The sequence below is a fragment of the Phyllostomus hastatus genome, unplaced genomic scaffold (assembly GCF_019186645.2).
Source record: "Phyllostomus hastatus isolate PE091 unplaced genomic scaffold, TTU_PhHast_1.1 phas_scaffold_46, whole genome shotgun sequence".
NCBI classification, from domain to species: Eukaryota; Metazoa; Chordata; class Mammalia; order Chiroptera; family Phyllostomidae; genus Phyllostomus; species Phyllostomus hastatus.
In genome coordinates this window covers 34,857,754-34,877,822 of record NW_025334032.1, presented here as the reverse complement: position 1 = coordinate 34,877,822, position 20,069 = coordinate 34,857,754, and the positions used below count along the sequence as shown (strand labels likewise).

Sequence of the window (20,069 nt, the reverse complement as noted above, 5' to 3'; positions counted from 1 at the left end):
TCCGACCAAGAGCACGGCCCTAGCGCGAGCACTGGCGAGTACCCTCGGGGTCCCTGCCCCACGCCGAAAGCCTCCCAGCTCTCGTCGCCCTGTTTTCGCGACACCGATAAGCCCCATCCTGTCCTTCCCGCCCGTCTCCTCTGCTCCCTACCCAGCTCCCCACCTCGAGTGGTGCAGCCCGGGTGGTAGGTCACGTGGCGGCGGGGCGTGGCCTGCTTCCAGCCTTGGAGGTGTCTATCGAGGCCTCCGCCAGCATCTCGGAGCGGCTTCGGCGGCTGGAACGATGCAGGGCAGGAGTAGCCTAACCTTCGTCTTTCTGACCGTGGCCGTCATCTGGGCCGTGGCGCAGCACGCGCCGCCGGTGGGTGAGCTGGCTCGGGGGGCGCGCAGGTGCGGGCGTGGCAGGTAGGGCGGGGCGCTAGGAACACCTGGTCCGGGCAGCATCTTTACAGGTGTCCGTGGTTACCAGCGCGCGGGGTGGGGGGTGGGGGGTGGGCTCACACTACTCGCGGAATTGACTCGGCACAGCTGGAACCTTTTAGGGAAATCCTGATCTCTGCAGGATGGTGCTTGTGATTTACACACCCTAAAATTTCAGGGATTGCGCTTGTTCTACGAGTTCCGGGCTTGTGCATTCTGAACTGCTGAGAGAAAAAGTTCCAGTCGACTTGCGTACATAACTCGGTTAAGCGGGGGACTGCTTGATGACTTCGGCATTCTCTGCGCGGTGACGAGCTGCTGAAGTTGCAGCCCTGGATCCTGAGTGCATTGGGGAAGGCCTAGGCGTCCCCCAGTCGGGGACGTGGGAGCAGCCCAGGCAGGCCCCATGTGGCGGCTGCACCCTCACCCCAGTCATGTGAACGCCCGTCCCGTGGCTCTTTCCCGGGTAGGAAGTCCCAGGAACACAGATGCAACTGCAAGAGGCAGCGAGGCCCCAGCCTGACTCTCCTTTTACAGAGGAGGAAGTGGATTAGTGACAGAATGTCTAGCCAGAGGTCACACTTTTGTCTGCTGGAGCACGCTGACCTCAAGCCTCTTGACACCCAGGCTGGTGCTCTTTCATAAGCCTCTTCTTTCAAAGCATCAAGGCTACATTTTTCTTTGTCAGCTAATCAGATAAAGAGGACTTGGGTGCACCTGACCTGAGACTAGTCGAGGGTGAACTTGAATAGCTTAGCTAGGATACTGATAGTAGGACCACAGTGTGTGTCTTAATTCTTTTATTACTCTAAGGAGAAATGCTTTACGAATAAAGTCATGGCAGAATATTATTCAGCCTTTAAAAGTTATGTTAAGCAAGTAAAGGCAGAATACAGAATACTATGTGCAGTGATTTCAATCACGGGCAAATGCACAGTATACATGGGAAGACAAGGATTGGAAGAGCATAAGGGGAAATAAAATTAGTATGCTTTAGTGTGAATAAGGAATTAATTTGCTTTGAAGTGGTTGGAATTTCGTGAATTTTTAAGGAATTTGTTCCTTTGACACTGTCCGTGACCTTCAGCCAACCTCCCCTTCCCCTCAGGAAACATAGCTGTAGTTGAACAAAGTATTATTCTCTGTGGTGAGGGAGAGCCCACCATGGGCAACTGTGGGGCCTTTCAGCACAAAGTAGAAAAAACCTGTTTCGTCGTTTGCAGTTTGGTTGTGTGATTTGGAGACAGGTTGAAGGAATTGTGGGTTGCTGTACATTGAATGCTTTTAGGAAGTGGAGCCATTCCAGGATTGGGTAATAAACAGTCAAGTTAGCAAGAGAAGGGGTGTTCGGTGTTTGGTGGGTTGCCTAGTACTCTTGTTTTTGTCTGTGCTGAGACAGAATCGTGAGTGGCCCTGCTTTTATCTCGTCCCCGGGGAAGCTTCGCTGAGGTGGGGATGCTGTGAGGTTGGTTGTATCCAGGACGAGAACAGCCGTAGCCTGGCCCTGTGTGTCCGACCGGCGTGCGATAATACTGAGGTCTGGTTGTGAACTTCAGACACGCTGCAGGTGTCAGGGGACCTCTACACTTTACCATTCCAAGCGACAGTATTTCAAAGGCTCTTTCTGAAACAAGAAGACGCAGCAGTCTTCATGAATTGAACAGTTCTTACCTGCCACAGTGGTTGTGAAAATCTCGTCCTGCTACTGGTGTCCATGTGGGAAGCTGCTTTCCTAAGTCTTTAATGGAATGAGAAAAAATGAGGGCGTGAAGCTAAAATTATTAAATCAGAATGCTCACTGTTATTCTGATTTTACGGCTTTTCAATTTTTGTTGTTAAAACATTCTTTCTGTTACGTTTGTGGGGTTTTGCTTTGTTTGGTTTAACATCGCCTCCTGGGAGCATCAAGAATCGGACTCCCGTGCGCTGGGGTCCCTGTTCCTTTTTTCACTGATCTGGGAAATTCTGGGAGCCTCTGGCTGGAAGCTACAGACGTTTCATGACCTCAGTCTCTGACAAGAGCATGCAGTTGTTAACTTTGAATCATTTTATATGATAAGCTGCTGGTAACCACGTAGGGACAAAAGATACTTCAAAACTGCTTCTGACGCATGTGAATAATGAGGACCCGCTTTAAGTCACAAACAAAAAATCATATGACTCTCGGAATGTCTGTGGGCTTTGTTTCTTCTTGTTTTTGAGGCCTTTCAGACTCTAGCCTATTGTGAGGACTTCCTGAGTCATCCTTTCCTATTGATTCCATGAGGAGACCCGTGAAGAGACGGTGGCCCCGAGGGTGACGCAGAAGTACCGGGAGAGGGCTCTTAGACCTTGTTCATGATTTTGGACTCTGTCCTAAAAACCGTGGGAAGCCATTGGGTCGTTTTAAACGAGATATGACACAATAAAATTTTCCCTTTAAAAAGAGCACTTTGGACTGGGAGGAGCCGAGGGTGGACGCCAGGAGACTGGTGCAGGGGAGGAAATGGGATGATGCGTGGGAGGGTGGTGGCGGTGGAGGAGGAGAGAAGGGGACGGCTCTGGAGAAGACGAGGGGCAGAGTGAGCGGAAGGAGGATGGGTTGGACGACAGGAGGGACAGGCCCCTGTCTGAGGTGCTCAGCTGGGCGAAGGGTGGCATCACTACCAGGGAACACGGCAGGCCAACGTTCGGGAGTGGAAGAAAGATCATTTTCATTCTGGGTATATTGGACTCCCAGTGGCAATGAGCTACCTAGTGGACCTTTTGCACGGGAGCTCAGGGGGAGGTCTGGGGGGTTGCAGGCACCTTACTGGGAGCCACTGGAGCAGGTGAACATCGAGCGGAGAGAGGATCTAGGAAGAGGAGTGATGACGCCTAGGCAAAGGCCGAGGGACCTGCTCAGGCAGCGTCCAGTGGGGAAGAACTGACCGAGTCAAAGCAGCAGCCACAATGGAGGAGCGAGTGCTGTGGGAGCTCGGAGAGTGTGGGGCAGGTTCCCTGGGCCGAATGCCATTGAGGTGTCCGCTGTGCTTGGCACCCGGCGGTCATCGGCCACCTTGGCCAGTGCAGGGTTGGGAGCGGCTAACGGGTGCAGCCAGCTGAGGAGCTACCAGAAGGCAAGGAATCCGAGTCGGGGAGATGACTCTTCTCGTGAATAAATCTGAGCGGATTCCTAAAGTACGTGAAAAAGATACATAATGGCTCAGTAAGTAATTGCTGGATTAAACTTATTTTCATGCATCAGCTTCTCATGTGAGTAGTAGCACTCTTGACAGGAGCTAACTGAATTAGGTTTTAGCAATGATTTCCACCAAGTTCCCAGAAGTCCCGTAAACCCCACCTGGCCCGGCCAGTTTTATTGTAAGTGCATCTGCTGTTCCACGGCACTGCAAAGGAAGGGACACGCAGGTGTGGTCTGTCCCTTGCCCAGCAAATATCGCGTGCCCCTGTGTGCCAGCTTCTGTTCGAGATGCGGGAAGCAGGTCGATGCGCAAGAGGAAAGGTGCCTGCCCTCATGGAGGGTTTGTTCACATTTCTTTTACCTAAACATCCCCAGTGTCATTGGGTACCTTCCCACCAAAAGTCAGAACACAAAGGAAAAACTTTGCATGCTCATTTGAGCTTGACATATATGCAGGAAACATGCCTTTTCTCATCCAGTAGGTGTGTGTCTGCTCCGTTGTATACAGAGAACATTTTAAGAAAAATCTTAGAATATAGTTGTCGAGTTAAAGAATTGAATTAAAATTGCCTCCTAGGATTGTTCAGCTTCTTTTCTGATGGCGTGAACACTGGTGTGAGCTGTATAATTTCTTTCAATTACCTTTGATTGTCGTTTTCTGAGGATGTGAATGAGACAGGAACATGAGAGCTCTCTGTACCTTTTTGTGCGCCTTTCCAGTGAGGTTCTCACCAGTTCCGCAGGACTCAGTGTTTGAAGGAGTTGCACAAGTGACATCATTTCTTTTAGGGTGGAGCATTTAAGTCGCTAATGGGAAAAATGATCATTTATATATTGTCTTCCTGAATATAGTGTCTCCAGTAGCTTTATAATTAGTTTTTCTTAATGAGTGGAGAGGACATGAAGATTATTTAATTTCAAAGAGGTTCCAGTTCCTATCAAATAACCAGAATAATCAGAGAATTCGCTAACCCAGAAAGTGTTCACCAAAAATGTCTTCCAGAGATTTTCCAGCATTTCCTCTGGCCTTAGGAAGCAAAGATGAGAAAGGGCACGTGAGAGAAACTGAGATTTTAGGTGGGTTGTGTGTATTTCCCGTAATATACCAAGCAGACTGTTTAATCGCGCTGACCTATCACCTATAATCTTTACCTCTCATCTATTTAAATTTGTACTTACCTTGACAAGGTTGTCTATTATTAAGTCCATGTGTACTTAAATTTGGAGACGGTAAGACACTTGAATAACAGGTGAGCTCACTGTAAGTCTGTTGAAGCCTGTACATAGATTCTGAAGCTCCCTTTCCTCACAGAAGTCTCCCTTGTGGGGCAGGATGTGGCGGCCTCCACTCCACCCCCAGAGTTCACCTGGTTAAAATGGCCTTTTTGCCTTTTACTCTTACAGCCGGCCTCTATGCAGATTTCATGTCTGTGTTAGAATTTCCTGTTCACTGCTGCTGGGGCGATCGTAGCACAACATCTTATGCCCTCAGACTCCTTCCTACCTGTATGGTGGCCAGGCCACTCTCTCACCTCTGGGGCAGGTCACGTTATGTCCTGAGACGTGACAGAGAACGTGTAACTCCCCCCACAGTGGTCTCATCAGAGATAAGCCTTGTCGTTTGATTTTAATGTTGGCTTTGGAACCCAGGTCGTGCAACTATAACCATTCAGGAGAGATGAACATGGTTATGTTGCACTTATTTGCTGAGTGGATTCCAGTGGTCACTGAAACCCTGAAGCAAGTACAGATTGTGGCTGATCTGGGATTACATGGAGGTGCCAGCTCCGCTGTTACCTGGGGGAAGCTGTGGGGCAGCAGGAAGGCTGGGACCCCCGTCCTCTCACCAGCTGCATGACCTTCTGATCGCCAGTGGAGCCGAGCCTGGCATTCAGAACAGGACCCTGAAGTCCCTGGTAACCTGTGTTAGACCAGCTGGAAAGGAGCCTGGAGGCTTCAGCTAGAAATAAGTGACGAAGATTCATGCGTGGGTCCCAGGGTTTGCAAACCATCAACACTAGGCAGTACCAAGAGTGTATTCCAAAGAAAACAGAAAGGCTTAGAGCTCTCGTTGTGATATGCACCTCCTTCAGAAGAGTCAGCCCTGCATTCGCAGCCTCTGGATGGGTCTGAGAGGGTCTTCCGCTATGTGACCGCGGGTCTGGGTGTGTGGACCGTCTTTCCTGAGCCGTTCAGGGGCCAATCAGAGGGCTATCTGAAGTGGTACAAGTAGGCAAGGATGTAAAAAGTAAAGTTCCCTCTTTTTCCTCCCTTTTTTTCTTCCACTGTGCATACCTCTACTCTTGCCTAGTAAACATTGATAACACGATTGTACCTGGAAGATCTGTGAATATTGCTCATTGTTCAGTACACTGTGCTTACATTTCCTTTCCTGGAATTCCAAAGCCAAAATTCTGTTGGCACTGAAAGAATATTCAAATGTATTCTCCACCAAATGCTCACATTAACACCACAGTTCAGTTTGCTTCATATTTATATCATGCCTTTCTTATACAGATTGTTTTCCTGGGAGTTTCTAATTGCTTCCTCTTTTTTTTTCTTAGCAGAAGAAGCCAAGCCTATGCCATTGTCACTGTATTCTGGGGTTTTTTTTTTTTCCAGCTTCTGACTTATTCTCTCAATATTTATTCTGTCCAGTCGTCTTGAAACCTACTGAATTCCTATTCTGGTTGGCTCTGTTTTCTTTTTATCTGGACCATGCTTTCCCAGTACCACAGTGTCCCCCTGTAGTTCCAGGGCGTTTCTCTTTTGTCCTCACATTCTGTTATTTTGGAGAGTAAGAGTAAGAAATGAGGATGAAGGGAGAGTTGCGTGAGGGACCAGTAAACAGGACAGAAAAGAACTCCCAGCCTCTGCAGACAGAACTGCATGTGGCATGATTGGTGGGCAGAAAACTAAACACACGATGTCCGTCTCTCCGTCCACACCACCTCACAGGGTGTCCTCTGGAAACTGAGGAAGCAGTCAGGCGGGACCCGGGGCAGTGTCTGCAGGTGCTGACACCCTGGAGCGGTTGGCAGATGGCAGCCAGCAGGCCGGACCCTCCTGCCAGCTGTTCTGGGGAGGCCTGGGGGCTAAGGATGGTTCTTACATTCTTAAAAACTTGGGGTGATCAAAAGGAAATGAGGACTTGGTGACATGGAAAAATCACCTGAACGCCACACACCAGTCTCCATAAACAGCGTTGCTTGGGAACAGAGACACGCTCGTTGGCTCGCTTCCTGTCTGCGGCTTATTGCCGTAGCGAAGCCATGTGTGGTGTGCTCCTGGCCTTTCACTGCCGCGCGGGCACTGCAAGTGACAGCCAGCAGCTGGAACTCAACAGCATGTTGAGTGCCACCTGTAGCTGTGTGGTCTGTCATTTTAACCTTTAAAAACAATTGCCAGCCCTGGCTGGGTGGGTCAGTTGGTTGAAGCGTCATCCTGTACACCAAAAGGTCACTGGTTTGATCCCCGGTCAGGACACATACCTAGGTTGTGGGTTTGATTCCTGGTCAGGGCACAGACAGGGGGCAACTGATTGATGTTTCTTTCTCGTGTCTACGTTTCTCTGTCTCCGTCTCCTCCCCCCACCACTTTGTCTTTCACTAAAATCAATAAACATATTCTTGGGTGGTGAGGCTTAAAAAAATTGAATACAGTAGTCAAGTGAAATAAAAATTAGAGCAAACTATCATTGAACACAAGACAAGAAGTGAGAAAATTGTTCTCTCAAGGCAAAGTGGAGTATGGATCATCTTGCTACCGAGTTAGATGGCTGAGCCTCGTGTTCCTTATGCAGCGACACCAGAGTTGTGATAAAAGATACACTGTGTGTAACGTGACAGGATTAACCAGTCCTCACCATATCCCCAAGTTAGAGGACAATGAAGTATCAGAAAAATACAGAAAATTCAAAGCGGAGTGTCTCATCACAGCAGCATTTATTTATAAATTTTAGAGAGTGTAATGAAGCTACAACCAAAGTAAGTCTCCAGATAGCTCATCGGTTAGCTAAGTGAGGAAAGCCGTTTACCAACGGTAACCGAAATCACATGTGATTGCGGTCATGTAAGTAATGTGCCCTGAGAAAATTTGTTTCACACAATCAGTCCAGGACTCTGGCAACATCATCAGTATTAGTTGAAGAACAAGGCAAAAGATTCCTAGCTGTTTTCCTTGGCTCTTGAAGTTACTGATACCGATCAGTTATTGATATTGTACTTAACTAGGGCATCAATGCCAAGTTTCAGACTAAAGAGTTACTCTCTGCAAGTAGTCTGCCTGGAACAGCTCCAGGCAGGATGTTTTCAAAGAAGCTGAGAATCTCGTCATTCAGTTCAGACCTAAAGTGGAATCTGCTATGATGTGTAACAATTGACAGTAGAAAAGATATGAGGTCTGTCTGGAAAAAGTCCAACCATTGTTAACATAATGGGAACGGTTTACATGACATCGATGTCACCTGGCAGCCAAGGAGAGAGGACTGGAATGCGCATGTGTGAACAATGACGACTTCACTGCACTCGTCAGTGGGGGCGGTAGGCACATATGTGAGTGAGCATGTGGCCGTCACATTCAAAATGACTGAGTGAGTAGAGCAACGAATCTGCATCAAATTTTGCATTGAGCTTGAACATCCCTCTGAGGAAACTATTCAGATGAGTCAGAAGGCCACAGCGCTGGGCATCTGGTGATTGGCAGCTTCATCACAACAATGTACCTGCTCATGCATCACATCCCCTGCAGAGTTTTTTGGCAAAACATCAAATAACCCAGGTGACTTAGCCTCCCTACAGCCTCCATTTGGCGCCCTGTGACTTCTGGCTTTTCCCAAAACCAAAATCACCTTTGAAAGGGAAGAGATTTCAGACCACCAATGAGATTCAGGAAAATATGATGGAGCAGCTGATGGCATTTGGGAGAACAGTGTGAAGTCCCAAGGTGCCTACTTTGAAGGGGACTGAGGCATCATTGTCCTATGTGCAATGTTTCTTGTATCTTCTTCAATAAATATCTCTATTTTTCATAGCACATGGCTGGATACTTTCTGGACAGACCTTGTGTGTAGAACAAAAAAAGGTTTAGTTGGACAAATGTACAAAGTTTGTGAAAATGGCACTTAAAAGTTGTGGTTATTGATAATATTATGAATTGGCAAACACTTGAGGGGAAATACTTGAATCTCTTACATGTGACGGAATGAGTAATGCCAACCATGAACTTCTTTTGCTCTTGTAGACTTAACCATCACCATTTCTGTGAATTTGTGTAGGAAATAGAGGCTGACTTATCCTACCCCACAGCAGTTAGGGGGGTTAGCAGCAGGAAAACCTCACTGTGAGTTTTATACCCAGGTCAGGGCCGAGACTGAAATTTTTCTAAACAAGACCCTCCTTCAGCCGCTATTATTAAACATTGAATGGCTTGGAAAATCAGCTCTTGCTAAGTTGATACTGGATTATCAAATTGACATTTAACATCTGTTATTTTTATATTGTAATAATTTAGAAGTAGAACTTAAATTCTAGTGATTGAATGAGCTTTTGATAATTTGATACTTGATACTGCGTCTTAGTGAAATCAGCCTAACGTTACAAGGCAACACAGCACTTGTCCGAGAACCTTAGTTGGGCTGCCGTTACGTTCTTTTCACAACCAGGAACGTTTGGATCACAGGGAGCGCCAAGCTACTTTATACCCCTCCCGTGCTATTAAAAGTTAACACAAGATGTGAGAGCTTCATTCTCACACAGTTTTTGCTGCCGGTATATTTTTCTGAGCTCAATCTACAGTTCTAGTGGTTTCCTTCCCTACTCTATGTCCTGCTTATGGTGAATCTATCCTCCTTGTTAAAAGTTATTTAACTTGCATAACATTGAGTCTCCAGAGGAAAGATAAACAGGTTTGCTCTCTTGAACTAGTAATAAAAAAGTTGCAAATTCATGTGGACTTTTTTTTTGGTTCATTTTATGTTAAGAGCTAATTCTATTTTGCTACTAAGCTTGAACTCTTCCCTAAGGCTCGTTGGTTCATTGCCTCCTCTGCAGTGGCCTCAGGTTCAGGGTCATCCTCCCCTCCAGGAGCACAAAGCTTGGTAGTGAAGAGAGAAACAGTCGTAACTATGACGCCATGCCAAAAGATGGCGATGGAGATGTGTGCAAACGCTGTGGAGTGCAGGGCAGGGGGTGACTGTTTTCGCATGGAAAGTAGATGAAGATGTCTTCAAAACACGCGCACACAGCAGTGTTTGAGCTGGATCTTAGAAATTAAAGCCAGAAGTTCCCCGGGTAGAGGACAGGCATTCCAGGCAGAGGCAACACCACGTGCACAGGCCTGGAAGGCGAGAGACGGTAGGACATGGCTGCACATGTCCCCGCACAACAGGGGGAGTGGCAGGAGAGAGGCTGGGCCAGTAAAGTAGGACCGGATTGTGAAGGCCCTGGACAGCGTGCCCTGAAAATCTGGTTCCGGATGCAAATTTCTATTGCAGGAGAGGTGGCTCATAAGTTCAAGTAACATCACATCCTATCAGGTTATTTAGTGTTCAACCAACCTATTTGACATAGATTTTCCATCTACTTACACTTCCTCTTTATTTGATATACGTGCAGTATAAGAGCCAAATGACCATACCTGGCACTAGTGTAAATTCAATTGAGACAGAAAATGCACTGAAGTTTGAGATTTTTAGTAGTTTTTAAAGGAGGAAAAGACTTTTAAGAAGTATTGAAATAGTCTAAAAGGGCAGTCATTCTTGATTTTGTCTTTACAAGCTTTAACCATTTTTGCAAGTTGCCTATTCAATTTGTTATTTTCTGAAACTTGAAATTTTCTTTTTTTTTAGTGGACAGAAGACTGCAGAAAATCAACTTACCCTCCTTCTGGACCAACGTGAGTAAATATGAGATGATCAAAACTCACATTTTCCTGTGTAATAATCTCAAAAAATAATGGGAGTGAATAAAAATTTAAGTCATGTCCTCTAAGAAAGGCAAAAAAAATCTTTCTCAGGTTTGTGTATGATGTATTTGACTAAAACTCTGGACAAATGTGAAAATACTCCATGATTACTACATCCGTTTCTAGCCTATCAAAATCATAGGGGGGAAAAAAAAAGATTCCCATTCTCCACTAAATTCTCCTGTCTACTGCTCGGCATTTTCCTCATCCTGAGAAACTCAGAGCCTAGTCATGATGTTCTGTGCTTCCTGAGTATTAACGACCAGATTTCACTGGGACAAAAAAGTGTAGGATCTTACATGTGAAACATTTAAGAAATAAATCTAGCACGGTAATCAAAATCTGTCAAGGGGAAAGCAGGACTGGAAGACAGAGGGAGGGGCCCAAATTGTGGTTTAGTGTACTCAGCGTTGATAATTTTAGTCTAGTTACAGGCATGGCCTTTTCTGATCCTTTGTGGCTACACGCCTGTGAGGAAGAGGTAAGGACAGCTCACCTGCCCCGAGGGGACCAGGGTGTGGGAAAGGAGGAAAGGGGTAAGATCCGCTGGGGAATCTTGTTTGGCCTGCTCTTCCTTCTGCACGAAAGTAGCCTGCTGGGGGCAGGGGAGGCAGAGGACAACTTGAACCAGGGGTATCAAGATGACTTTCCGGGTGTTGTAGGGCTCTAATCTATTTTGTACTGCACTTGCCTAAATTATGCATCCTAAATAGATAGGCTCTGTTTCAGATACAAAGAAACTGTAGCAAACTAAATTATTTTGATTTACTCACCTTTCTGCAGAAAGAGGCCAATATTTGTCAGGAAGTAAGTTAGAGGTAATTGGTTTCTGTGTTTTCCCAAAGCCAGAGCCCTGCCCAGTCGCCTGGGGTGGCTTGCCCTCTCCACGCCCTGCTGTCAACACTAACCAGCACACTAGCGGTCGTGCCCTATCGACTGCGCCCTGAACTTGGCTGGTCTCCACTGCCCCATGGAACATTCAATGAATATGTTCCACATTCAAGGCTCTGCTTCTACTCCGTTTCCTGCGCCCCTTGTATGTGTCTACAAACCGATTGCTCAGCAAACCTTACCTGCTTTCAAGTGGTTCCAAGTTACCGAGTGTGTGTGCACACGTGTATGACACATACAAATAAACACCATTTTCTTATATGTAGACAGCTGCATAATGGGACTGTTTTTGCCTGGGGTTTCTGCGGGATTCCTTCCTACCTCGGTAGGCAGTTCCCAACACAGAAATCCTCAGCACCACCCTGATCGTTTGGTCTCTCCTCTGAACTACCCACGGATCTTGAGATCTGGCAGAGAAGAACCTCGAAGGATGAGAAGTCCTCCTGTCCCTTTCGGGGCATCCTTTTCACTCAAGTGTGTAGATTCTGGAGAGATGTGTGGGCAACCGTGAGGAAGGAGAGAAAACACCTGTTTGTCCCACCTGACCAGTCACTTCAGCGCTGGAGGTCAAGGCCCGACAGCCCGAGCACCCGTGAACCACCCGCGTCCCATTAGCATTCCTCCGCTGCTGCTCACTGGGCTCGGCCTGGGCTCTGTTGTTGGTGTCGGCGTGTGGTGTAGCACTTGGGCTCCGTGCCAAGCCCCCTGGGGTCCCAGGTGGGTTCAGTCTGTGCTTGATACTGATTATGATGCCCTGGGCACAGCACGTGCTGTCTCCAAAATCGTTTAACGTGTGTTGTTTGTGGTAAAGTAGAAAAATATCCTACCGTGATTGCTGTTGATTGAATGCTGATGCCGCATAGTTCATGAAATCCTCATTGCCCTCCTAAGGCAGGTACTCTTGATTTCTGTAGGACATGCAGGTGCCGTTGTTCAATACTGAGATATTTTAGAAAAATGTTTAAAGAGAAGTAAAATAGGGGCTTATGGCTAAGCTTTAGTTAATTAAAAGAAGGTTGTTCATCAGATGAATGGTTCTTACCAAGAATTCTGGTTAACGGAGCTTTGATTGTAGAGAGGTTTCTGGGGTCCCCCACCCCCACTTCATTTAATTCTCCACTGGAATGAGTTCGTTTCCTCTCCGTTTCTTCTTCCGAGTTCTTGAGCCTGACCAGAGGGGTCCGCGCTGAAAACGAGTCAGGAGTTTAGGGCAGCTGTAGGGGCGTGGTTTGGATTTTATCGGCTGTTACGAGGGGAGGAGCAGCCGACTGGAGTTCACGGGTAGAACGCGTGCGTTGTGGACGGTGCGGCCACTGGCCGCTGGTGTGCGGGGGCGCCCCAGGAGCCGCTGATTTCTTACTGCCATTTGGCTCGGAGATACCGCTGCACGCCAGGGGCCGGGGGAGGGGCGCAGGGAGCAGGTTGGAAGCACCTGCCTGTGATAGGATGAAAATAATTATTGAATTGTGTAGCAAAATTTTGCATGTGAAATTATGATCAGCCAGAAATGGAATTTATTTGTCTTTATATAAAGCTTTTTTTCCCTAGGAATTAAGGAGGATAGTATTTAATATAGATATCAGCTAGTAAGGAAGGGGCATTTCAAAAATGCTTTGAAAAGCACAGAATTTATCCACTGCGGTTGGGTTTAAATGTACGTGTCCGGAGTCAGGCGTGCTTTCCTTTTCCACCTGCATCACGACACTGGTGGCTGCTGGTTAGCAGTCTCAAAAAGCCACAAACATGCACCCAGGCTCCAAGCTCAGCAGCATTATTTAGAGAAACAAATAAGTATTCACGGCCATAGAAGTGTCAATAGGACCACAGCTCCTGTCTTTTAGAACTAACCAATCTCTGCTATAGACGCAAGACTGGATCACATTTTAGTTCGACGGCCTGGCGGCACTGCACACGCTAGAGCCCAGCCTGCGCTTTTCTGGAGCGGAGTAACAGTGGGGCAAATGCTGGCTGTTTTTGGTGTAGTTTTTTAAAAAATTTATTGGGGTGACATTGGTTGATAAAATCATGTAAGTTTCAGAGGTATAATTCTATAATACATCATCTACGTATCGTATTGTGTTCACCACCCCAAGTCTAGTCTCCTTCCATTTATCCCCCACCCCCTCTCCTACCTCCCCCCACCCCCCTTTTCTGCTGGTAATCTCTGTACTGTTGTCTGTGTCTATGAGGGTTGTTTGGGGGAGGTTTTGGTGTTTTTTGTTGTTAATCCTGTCACATTTTTTACCCAGTACTCCTTGCCCCTGACAGCTGTCAGTCTGTTCTCTGTATCTTAGGCATAGTTTCAAGCTGAAGAATCACTGAATGGCACACCCTCAGAGGCTGTTTGAGTGTAGTAACAGATGCCAGAAGATAGCACTTTCGTAGCAACAGACTAGGTATAGCGTTCACCCACGAGAAAGAAATACGGCCCAGGTCCATTAATAATGGAAGGGCGTGGACATTACTGTATACTCAGCAGAAATTGCTCTGTGTACGTTGATGGGTGGGAAGCCGGGGAATGGGTGTGATCCCACAGTGCTTGGCCCTGGATTCCCGACAGAAGAATGAGAAGGGAGGAGCACAGGAGGCAGAGGAAGGTGGCCAAGTTCATGGGAAGCTGATACGTGGTGCCACTTCGGGGTCTTCAAGGATCACCCTACTAGAGCCAGCAGCAACTGGGCACTAGTGCCAGACTGTGCAAGAGGAAGTTCTGACTGGGAAACCAGTTAGCCAAGTTCCCAAGCTTAGACTAAACTTTTGCAGAGATTGAGGAGGAAAAAAAAAGGGGGCAGGTATTTTCTAGCAGTGAGATTCCAGTTACATGTAACTCTGGAACCAAAATTGATTCTTTCCCATATCACCAGTCACATTAACGTTTCAGTATGTATAATCTCTTCTAAGAGCTCTGAAACTGCTTATGATCATAGACAACGTAGGACAGAAGCACTGGGCCATGAGTGTTTGCAAGTTTTCACTTGAAGACTAACTTCTGTATTGTTATTAAGAATATATCTCTTCTAAGGGGACTAAGTGGTAACTGAAAAAACACCATAAAGATTACATTTTAAAAAAGGAATATATCTCTAACATGTCCATGTAGAGATATATTCCTAACACCCTAACACCCATTAAGACTGCTGCTAATATTTCAAGATGCTGCACCTCTCATTACAGCTACCGGGGGCCAGTCCCGTGGTACACCATAAACCTTGACTTGCCGCCCTACAAGAGATGGCATGACTTGCTCACTGACAAGGCATCGTCGGTAAGCTGTGGCTCCTGACTCTTCCGTTTCTGACCTCACTGACTGTGGTCGCACTGGTACAGGAACCCGTACTTCATGAAATTACACACCACGTATTTTAAGAGTGAGCTCTGGATTCTTTGCTGCCATTTACAATAAACGATAGCAGAGGAAAACATGCCGTTCCTTGTCTGTCACTTCTTGCTCTTTTCACTGGCCTTTGCCTTTGCTTCTTTCTTTCTCTCTGTCTCTTCTGCCTTCATCTACATGGTTGAGCACATGTCATGCTAAAGATGTGTTGTGTTTACATTTAACTGAAAATATTTTCCAGTATCACCCTATTTTATTTCTCTGCATACAAATAAATCAAAAGGTCTATATCTGTTTTCATTATACCAGTAGTAATCTTAAGTGTCAGTACTTCTTTATGTTTCTTATTAATTAGTTAATTAATTTTACAGCTAAAGATAATCGTGAACTCCCTAAAGGATGTAGTAAATGCTTTTGTTCCAAGTGGAAAAATTATGCAGATCGTGGATCAAAAGTTGGTAAGAAATATTGTTTCCTGTAATAAATTTTAAATACACCCAGTTCAGAAAAGCCTCTGGTATTTACTTAAAGGTGTAATTGTACGACCTCTTGTAAGGCGCTTAGACACGGCTGTGTTTATTCTAGACCACTGTCCAAACCTCAGCTTTCTCCTCAGGGAGAGCTGACTGAGACACACGGTGTGTGGTGGTCGTGAGCACGGCCTGACATGCCGCAGGCACGGCACAGTGCCTGGGTGTAGTAAGTGGTGAATGCACGCTCAGTGGGTCCTTTGTGTGTGTTAAATTGGAGGGTCTAGTCCATGCGTGTGCTGTCTTAGGCCACAGTCCCTACAAATAGCAAGCTGGTGAGCAATGAAACTTGTAAATTTTAAACATACTGTTTTAGCAAGAGGCTATGTGAGCTTTTAAATTTTGATCTCGTTGTTAGTGAACCATTGCAGTTAAGGATAAAAGTATGATGTACGCCATCGAAGTTGCTTGTGTGCTTACTATTTGCTAACAATGCATATAGCAGCTTAGCCCACGATCATATATTAACCAAGTCAGAAGTTTTTGAGAATGGCTAGAGACAGGTTCCTGCCATGTGTGGGAAGGAAACAGCAATGAGGGTGAAATGCCATTGGCTGAAGGGTGGGTTTGAGGAGAGAGGTAGGGAGGCTTCTTGTGGTGCTCCGGTTGTGGGTCACAGCGGGGCATCCATCCACGTGCAGCAGCCGCTCCGGTGCCCTGTGTCTGCAGAAGAGGGTGAAACAGAAACAACCTCAGACGCATTTGTCTCTGCATAATACCAGAGAACAGACGAGCGTAAGGGTGCAAAAGCAAGAGTCAGAGCGAGTATTACATAGGCCTTTTAAAAACACATGATGTAGAAGTGTCTTAAAAATAAGATCACCTATCGGGGCAGCAATCTCTAGAACGCATGCTGTGTAAAAGAACCAGATCTCAAAGCAGCGCCTGAGGTTGAGCGATTGTTCATTTGTTTGGTTTTCAGCCTGGTCTACTCGGCAACTTTCCTGGCCCCTATGAGGAGGAGATGAAGGGGATTGCAGATGTTACTGGCATACCTTTAGGTGAGGTTCATTTCTCAGCTTTTAAACAGTTTAATAAAGCACTTAACATTTGTTTCTATTGCGGCATGGTATACATCCTGTGAAGTGCACAGATCTTAAGAATACAGCTCAATAGAATTTTAAAAAATACTTACGGGCAATACTTAACTGCAACTCAGGTCAACATACAGAGAACTGCAGCCCCCCAGAATGCTCCATCGTACCCCTTCGCAGACAACACCGCCTCCCCAGGTGGCCGCTGTTCTGACTTCACCGCCGTTCGTTTTGCCTCTTGAACGTTTACAGACGGGACGGAGCAGTGCGCACTGTCGTCTGCTTTCTCATTCCCGTTGTACAAACAGGAGGTTGGGGTTGTCCCAGCTTTGGGATATGAAGAATGAACATGTGTGAACTTTCTTGTATATGTCTTTCGATGGGCATAGGCACTCATTTCTCTTGGATTTACAAGGAGGACCCCCGAGAATGGAATTTATTTGTAAAAATTGTATATTCTACATGCTGACACTTCAGTCCCCTTCAGAATACTATCTATTTGATGTAATACACCAATCAAGACATTTTTTCTGCTACTCAAACCTGTTTTTGAACTTGTTGATTTTGATGCCTTTGAAAAGGGCTTCTGCCATTTTTTGTTTCACCTCTTCCACATCGGCAAAACGTTTTCCCTTGAGGATGTTTTTCATCTGGGGAGATGAAAAGTTGCTTGTAGTGAAATCAAGTGAATAGGGAGGGTGGGGCACAGGGGTCTTGCTCTTTTTGGTCAAAAGTTGCTGAACACTCAGCGCATTGTGGGCAGGTGCGCTCGTAAATCACTCATCGTGAAATGGGCAAATGTGTTGAAAGAGCCTTCAAAAAACTTCACAGAAGCTGAACGCAGCCTCTCACAACGACACCAGCTGGCACACTGATACAGATGGGTTCCTAGAACACTCACCTAGCCGGGGAAGCCTGTCCTACAAGGGGCCCGCCCTCCAGAAGATAATTCCAGGGGTGTTTCGGGGTCCCCCCGCATATACTGGGTGACAAGGCAGCTGCAGTGTTTAGCCTGGTAGATTCTGCCGGCCAGTCCTCCAGAGCGGTTGTATCCATGGGCTGTCAACACAGCATACGAGTTCTAATTTTCTCCACTTGATTCTTTTCTACTTGATAGTCTTTTTTACTTGAGCCATTTTATTGTGTTATAGTATCCCATTATTGTCTCATTTGCATTTCCCTGATGGCTGATGAGAGCAAACAGTGTACTGACCCCTTTCTTCCTTCTTTGTGCTGGTTAAAGTCTTGTGCCCATATCTTATCTGTGTGAAGAAATTCTTTATATATTCTGAATGAAAGTTTTTTGTCAGAAATATGTATTCCAAATACCTTCTCCCAGTCTGTAGCTTGCTTTTTTATTCCCTTATTGGTGTCTTTTTGATGAACAAAAATTCTTAATTTTAATAAAGGTCATTTCCTCATTTTTTTTTAGGGGTAGTGCTTTTTGTGTGCATTTAAGAAATCTTTGCATATGCCAAGGTCACGAAAATATCCTTCTCTCTTCTAGATGTTTTTCATTTATTCGCTACATAATCTATCTCAAATTAACTTTGGGCATGGTGTTAGTGAAGGGCCAAGTTTCAGGGTTTTCCATCCATCCACTGGGCTAAGCTGCCTTTCCTGGCAAAGACCATCCTTCCCCAGTGAACTGCAGTGGTGCTCTTGATGGAAATTGGGTGGTCGTACACATCTGCTTCAGGCTGTGGACTTTCTGTGAAGTTTCATTTATCTATTTGTCTTTACTTATACCAGGACCATGCCCCTGCAGTCACTAAAGCTTTAGAGTAAGCCTTGGAGTATGTAGTGTAAGTTCTCCACCTTTATTTTTCTTCAGAGCTCTCTTAGCCATTCTAGACCCTTTGCATTTCCATGTAAATTTTAGAATCAGCCTGTCAACTTTGACAAAATAGCCAGCCGACATGTTGAGTGGGATTGTAATACTGAGTCTTCCAATCCACGAATATCATATATGAAATTTCAGTATTTATTTAGGTTGTTGATTTTTCTGAGCTGCATTTCTAACTTTTAGAGAGGGTGTCTTGCATATTATTCATTCATATATCCTCCATCATATTGTTTCTCATAGTCTTCATATTCATCATGTTTTTAGGTATTGATGTTTTGGAAGCTGTTTTCCAACTAATAGTATTTAATGAAACAGACTTTTTCTGCCACTCCAACAGTCTTCTTTTTAAGCTACTGAACAATAGAATAGCTACTTATTTTAAGTAGCCTGTATACCCTGGTTTTACAAGAGAGATGATTGAGAATTTCTGGAAATCAATAGTATTTATCAACAAAAAATGGCTAGATTTTTTTGGTTTTTGCTTCTTTAAAAAATGACTTAAAGGGTGGTCTCAAAAATGATCTAAAAAGCTAATTAGCATACAGAAAATATACATTTGTAGCTTATATGAGAAGTAAGTCTTTAATTTCTTTATTATATAAATAACTCTAGCAAATGAATACTACATAAATATCTCAAGAGAAAAATGAATTGAAAAGTTTAACCAATGATTCATAATAAAAGAAAAGAAGAGTGTAATTTCACCAAAACAGAAATCAAATGGAAAAAAACACACATTAAATTGGGGTGAAAAAAAAACGTTAAGCCTAACATATTAACATGAATTGGAACAGTGAAAATGTATATCATTGAATTATTATTAAATGCTATTAAATGGTATCATTATTATTACACAGTTTTGGAAGAATATACAACAATTAAAATATTTGACGATGAATTTTCTGTGTAAGCTCTGTACTTATTAATACTTTCTGTATTTCTTTTCTCATCTTCGAATATTGGTCACACTCTAAGGATCTAGGCAAAATACTTCTCAGTATGCAACCAAAAGCCAGATGCATTAAATTTTGTAGTTGAGCCTTCTGAAGAAAACTAAAAGGAAGCACATGGGTGAAACAATGTGGACGTTCTGGTGCAATAGAATTCCCCCGTGCCCACATGTTCAGCTCCCCCCTTTGGGGACTAGCTTTGTCATCCGTCTGCAGTGTCCAGGCCGGTGAGACGCTGTCACTCAGCCAGCCGTGCAGGCACGTTCAGGCTGGCCTGCTGGAGCAGAAACTCCCACAGGGAGGACAGCTCACCCCTTTCCAAAAAAGAAGTTTCTAATAATGTCATGGTTCTCTGTATTAACAAAAGAAAATTTCTGTCTTTTCCCATAGGAGAGATTATTTCATTCAACATTTTCTATGAGTTTTTCACCATCTGTACTTCGATAATAGCAGAGGACAAGAAAGGTAAGTGTGCTCAGGGAGGGTGGGCGCCAGGAAGTGCAGGGTCAGGGAACAGTCTCCCACGCAGATGGAGGGAGGACTTGTAGAACCTCAGCTTGCTTTGCGAATTGTGTGTGTGTGGCACACGGTTTTATGGATTTCTGTAAATTTTTAAAAGTAAATTGAAAACTATCCTTATTTTAAGACCACTGTAATGCCTATTAAAGTTTAGTTCAGGCATGCAAAACAACTTGGAAGAAGTGTTCCAGGACTATAAACATGCTTGCCCTTCCTCATGGTCTACTCATACTCATCTTCAGGATCTGACATAAGTACTCACAGGAGGCTTAATAATCTTTGTGATTGTAATGGTCCCAGCCTTCTCTTGCAGCCCAGGACAAATCATCCAGCATTCCTCAGCCAACAGCCCCCGGGCAGACCACCGTCACCTTCCCATGTTTTCCCTGGCAGATCCCGAGTACAGAGCACAGGATGAT

The 20,069-nt window shown here is 45.3% G+C and overlaps 1 protein-coding gene across 1 annotated transcript in view; it reads left to right on the top strand.

Moving 5' to 3' along the window:
• Positions 1-208: 208 nt before the first annotated feature.
• Positions 209-20,069, top strand: part of ASAH1 (N-acylsphingosine amidohydrolase 1) — a 28,999-nt gene continuing 9,138 nt past the window's right edge. Inside the window, exons 1-6 of the mRNA XM_045821376.1 lie at positions 209-361; positions 10,431-10,477; positions 14,612-14,702; positions 15,143-15,229; positions 16,224-16,302; positions 19,522-19,596. Of these exons, the coding sequence (XP_045677332.1) occupies positions 284-361; positions 10,431-10,477; positions 14,612-14,702; positions 15,143-15,229; positions 16,224-16,302; positions 19,522-19,596 (457 nt within the window). The 5' untranslated portion in view covers positions 209-283. The remainder of the gene's footprint in view (positions 362-10,430; positions 10,478-14,611; positions 14,703-15,142; positions 15,230-16,223; positions 16,303-19,521; positions 19,597-20,069) is intronic.